The following is a 5,000-nucleotide window of genomic DNA, read 5'->3' as shown; positions in this document are numbered from 1 at the left end:
ATGACCACCCTATATATGCCTTGTGAGAAAGGTATCAAAACTTCTCAAAGACAAATACATAAAATGGCTATACTTTGATTTCTACCATACCATAGATACTGGGTGCGTTCAGAGAGCATGAGATATTTTTTACTCTAAACAATTCTCAGCAGATGTAGAACCTTAGACACAAGGTCCTGAGCAGAGTCAGAGTACAAACACCTCATTCTTCTGGAGCATGGCTACTGTCCTTAAGTTAAGCACAACTGTTCTGGGGCTGGGCAACAACTGGTCGGCTAGCACTATGCGTCACAACTAGCAAGGGTGTGGGGTCATAACAGTGGGCCCAAGTCAATATGGGAGACATTTCCATCTCATATAGATACACCTAAATAAGAGTTTCCAAATTTGATCGCATTCTTTTCTGTAAACATTTGGAAAGGCTCTAATTGTATGGGACTAAATCAAATGGTGGCTCCAATACATTCCTTGGATAACAAAAAGTAGGCAATGAACATGGATTTAACAGGTGCAGAAAAAACTATTAAACATTCCTTAGCATAATGCACTCACATTTCCTTAAACGTGGAGATCTCTCCAAAAATGATATGTAAAAATCTGCACTATGGAACAAATTGCACATTATAATGTTAATTGTTCAGTTGATAAAAAGAAAAAGACAATTTTTGATGCTTCAAAAAGACCTCCAAATATCATTAACCTACATTAACAAACTACATCACTATAAGGACATGGTTTCAAATAAAGATAATAAGGACAACATATACCAAAAAAATAGAAATAAATATAACTTAACTTCATACTAAAAATACACTGTAATTGAATGTAATCCATTTATACATAAATCCTTACCACTTACTCCACCTTAAACCTTTTATCAATGTAAGTACCATACACCACACATAAGAAATCTTTAACATTACACATACACTAGACACAATATACACAAATTGGCACAAAAAGTGGATACGTTTTGTATCCAAAATTTTCAATAAATTACATATATGAAAAATAAAGGGAATCACAAAAATAGTTTCCAACCAAACCTTTTTTCTGAAATCTTGTATATTACTAAATGGCAAGCATGACCATCTCCTTCAGCCTTATTAAGTACATCATAATTCTCCAGTATAAGAGGACATTACTATATATGGGCTGCAACTTGCAGGCAGTCTTAGACACCTCCTTGAACAGCCAAATATAACCCTGTGTTGTTTGGTTGGAGGTTTTAAACCATCCAAGCAACTGAGAAAAATATTAATTTCTATAATTTCATTTTGTTTCTTACTTTGAGTATTATCTAAAATTATTCAATTCTTGAATAAACTGATGTTGATGAAACCAATGATCTGAATGTCAACTCTTCTGACCCCAGATGGTTGATTCCCATTTACACTGGGTATACGTTACTCTAACAATAAGAGTAAAAAATACAAACAGATGAAAAAAAAAAGAGGGAGGGGGAAAAAAAGAAGGAATATGTCTTACAAAATAAAGTTGTCGCTCAAAGAGGTAGTCATACTTGCTGATATGGAAACAAGAGACACAGTGAGGAAGGGGGAAGGGGTTTTGAGCAATGGGTAACACTGGGTGTGAGCGTCTCATGCATATCGCTGTACAAGCCTCGTCCTCACTGATTGTTCATCACATGATTTCATTCCATCTGGAATGTCTCTGATTCAAGAGAGCTTATTGTCCATGATTGTGTTCAAAAAACTCTTAAATTTGGAGAACTTATGATAAAGCCATTAAACTGATTGAAAATACACTGGATTGTCCAATTAGTCATGAGCAAACAGCATCACTTACCAACATGATCCAGAAAACATTTCTTGAACACAACCAGTACCTCCCCATCACGGTGACTTTACAACTAAAACTCTCTCAGAGGAGGTATGCTTTTATCACTTAACAACTTCCTTCAACACAGCATAGCAATAAGCTATGCAAGTTGAAAATTAATATCTACCTGTCATGGAAATGCTCACAGAACTCTGCTCCTTCTGCTGTCACTATCCTCAGATCAAATAACCAACGGAAAAATATACTGTCATGGTTGTTACAATTGGCATTGGCATAGTCATCACTGAATATACGTTTTTTTAAACAACTTTTAAATTATAACAAGACTTTCCCTATAAAACATGTCTGTAATACAAATATATATGTATATATAAATATATATAGAATAATAAAAAATAATGTGCTCCCTAGTCATGATTTTATCTCTGCAGATAATGATAATCTACCAAAATACAACCTGCATATGAGTAAATATATAACTGGAGAGAAACTGGAGGTAGAGCCGAAGAAAAGGGAGGGAGGTAGGTAGTACTTTTGTCTTTGTTACTATGTACCAATTCTTTGTGTATGGATTCTCACTGGTTACTGAAAATGAGTATAAAAATGTGTTAATGCCTATGTGCCTAAATATAGTTAATTTTGCCTTCAGTTGAAAAAAAGGTAATTGCAAACAAACCAAACATTTCCATAATCAAACAATACAAATTTCAGCACATAAACATTATTTGTGACTATGCCAAGTTTGCCAAAATACAGGAAGAGAAGCGTTGGCTAGCTGGACTTTGAGAAGAGCAATACTTTTGCTGGGGGGGTAATCCCACTGAACACTAACAACCACTTGATTAATTTGTTGAGGTATTTCAAAATCTCACAAACAACAGCTACCTCTATAGTCATACACATGAACATACTGGTTAGGTATTGTCGTAGCCTTTGGAAGACATAGAAGTTATGAATTAAGTGGCACAGAATCTTTGCACTGGAGATAATGTGATTTTCTACTTTGTTTGTACACTTTAGGAGTCTGCATAATCTAAGTCTCAAAAAGCAGGTGTCCCTGACATCACATCATCTCAAACTTGCACAAATTTCTTGGAAGTAAAAGATACTGATTGCCCAATGCTTCCAAATATTGATAAGTGTTACTTATTTCCTGATCATTAGCTAATGGAAGAGAAGGAAGTTAATTTTCTTTTTGGCACAAATTAGGTACAAGAGGAAATACAGGGGTACAAAATTCTTCCCAGTTTCACTGGTTCAGAGAAAATAAAGAGGTTCATTGTAAAGCATCTGTTTCAAGGTAATCATATGCAGCTTGCTTCCTGTAGCTTTTCTACTGACAAAGAGCTGCATTGACTTCCTAACAACTTAGTTAATTAGTCTAAGAAGTGGTAAAAGGTCCACATATTCATTACAGACACACTGGAAACACCGACCATCCACTCACCATGAACCAACACATTACCAATACTCAATACTCATATGGGCTATTCTCCTTGTATGCCATCCAAAGCTGTGACACTTATGTACCTTTCTAACTATATATACTGTAAAGTTGAGCACTTATGTTATTACTTTATGCCTGAGAATGAAAACTGAGGGCATTGCAAAGACTTGGTCAGCTTAAAATAGCTGAAAATCTAAGTTACATATGATCAGCCTCTTTGGGGGTTGTGTACTTGGTCCAGCTATTTATAAGCTGTGTCAGGGTGAAAACATTACCCATAAAAAATCTGTTACTCAACAGACATAACAACTTTGGATTAGATGCTTCAAAATAACCAACCAAGATACACTTGATATGTTTCTGCTGAGTTAGAGCAGTAGGGCCTGAATCCTCCTGCAGTCTAACACACACAGAGATCAGGTGAGTTCTTACTCGGACGTAGTGTCCTTGGTTCCCTGATCATTTTCATCATTGACGTACTGCTCCATGGTGTAGTTGCGGTTTCGTTTAAGAGGCGCCCCGTGATGAGTCACCTGATGGCGACGCAAGTACCACTTGTTTTTGCATTTTTTGTGGCACAAGTCGCACTCCACCCCCTCGCCCTTGGTGTGAATATTGATAATGTGCTGTTTCAGATTGAATTTGTTGCTGAAGACGCGGTTACATATGGGACAGATGCCTGGCTGACGGCTGTTCCAAAGCTTGGGAACGCATGTCCGCACCAGATATTCAGCGTCTGCAAGGGAAGAAGAAATGTCCTCTCAGTATGGCTGTCTCTGGGGACATCCAAGTCCACTTAGCTTACTTAAGGGAGTTATAGCTATCAGGATTCTCTGATCAGGGGAACGACAGGTGGACAAATGGAGTTTTGTTTGAGTTTAAATCAGAAGGCTTTTTTTTCTAGCCTCTAACCCATGGTTAATTCATTCCTTACCATGAATGCCCCACATTTCTGCCAATTAACCTCCTGAAAGTGACATTAATCATTTTAGCCAATGAAATACTATCTTAGCAAATTAATTTTAAATCTAGCCAATTAATAAGTTATGATGAGGAAGGAGCCTACTCAACCTTCCATAGACTGGGTAAAGGACTGAAGAGATTGTCAGTAACTATTGAGAGTCTACAAGAACACTACTTGGACAGGGTCATGCTTAGTAGAGTCTGGCTACATGCTACTTGTTATTTACGGGACAACTTGGGGAAGCTCATGTCATTGAGGACCATATATTAATGTTGGGTGTCAGATCTCAAAAATTATATCAAATAAATAAATAAATAAAACATTTAACAAAAAAAAAGCAAAGATCTATGTATTTCTTAAGAGTTCCCCATCCCAAGAATTTTGTCCATGTCCACCTGTTGTTGTCTTGTATCATAGCCCAAATGTAACTGACAGGACATTTTTCTGTAACAGATGGTTCATCTCGTTTTACGAGACCAGCATTTATACTCATTTGAATCATCTGTATTTCATTTCAATCTTCAACTGCAGAACATACTATAGAAATTAAGGAGGGGCAATTCAGCACATGCGATCCATTTGTTTCTTTGTGAAGACCTCTTGTGGTTGGGTTGTCTCCGTTTGATGGCTGGTGGGTGCTAGCGCTAGGCTTAAGTCGTTGGCCAAATCCTTGCTAGGCAGTTGACTGGCCAAAGTGTTGACAGACTTGGAGTCAGCACTGCCTTTGGAGCGTCGTAGGGGAGCACCATGTGCAGTCACATGATGTTTGCGCAAGTACCACTTGTT

At 37.2% G+C, this 5,000-nt stretch overlaps 1 protein-coding gene across 9 annotated transcripts in view; it reads right to left on the bottom strand.

The window, feature by feature from the left end:
* Positions 1-5,000, bottom strand: part of LOC122267743 (uncharacterized) — an 86,763-nt gene that overhangs the window by 42,437 nt on the left and 39,326 nt on the right. For 6 of the 9 annotated variants that reach the window (XM_086536206.1, XM_086536205.1, XM_086536208.1 and 3 more), the window contains exons 7-8: positions 4,753-5,000; positions 3,846-3,986 (exon numbers count right to left, since the gene is read on the bottom strand). The exon at positions 4,753-5,000 is cut by the window's right edge and continues 158 nt beyond it. The exons of the other annotated variants lie outside the window; for them this stretch is intronic. In XM_086536206.1, coding sequence (XP_086392332.1) covers positions 4,776-5,000 — 225 coding nt within the window. In that variant the 3' untranslated portion in view covers positions 3,846-3,986; positions 4,753-4,775. Of the gene's footprint in view, positions 1-3,845; positions 3,987-4,752 lie in introns of those variants that run through there. 9 annotated transcript variants of the gene reach the window in all.

The sequence above is a fragment of the Penaeus japonicus genome, unplaced genomic scaffold (genome assembly GCF_977035675.1).
Source record: "Penaeus japonicus unplaced genomic scaffold, GWHDUDI00000001_assembly GWHDUDI00000004, whole genome shotgun sequence".
Classification (NCBI taxonomy): domain Eukaryota; kingdom Metazoa; phylum Arthropoda; class Malacostraca; order Decapoda; family Penaeidae; genus Penaeus; species Penaeus japonicus.
Note: the sequence above shows the minus strand (reverse complement) of the source record. Positions and strands in the feature narration are given on the sequence as shown.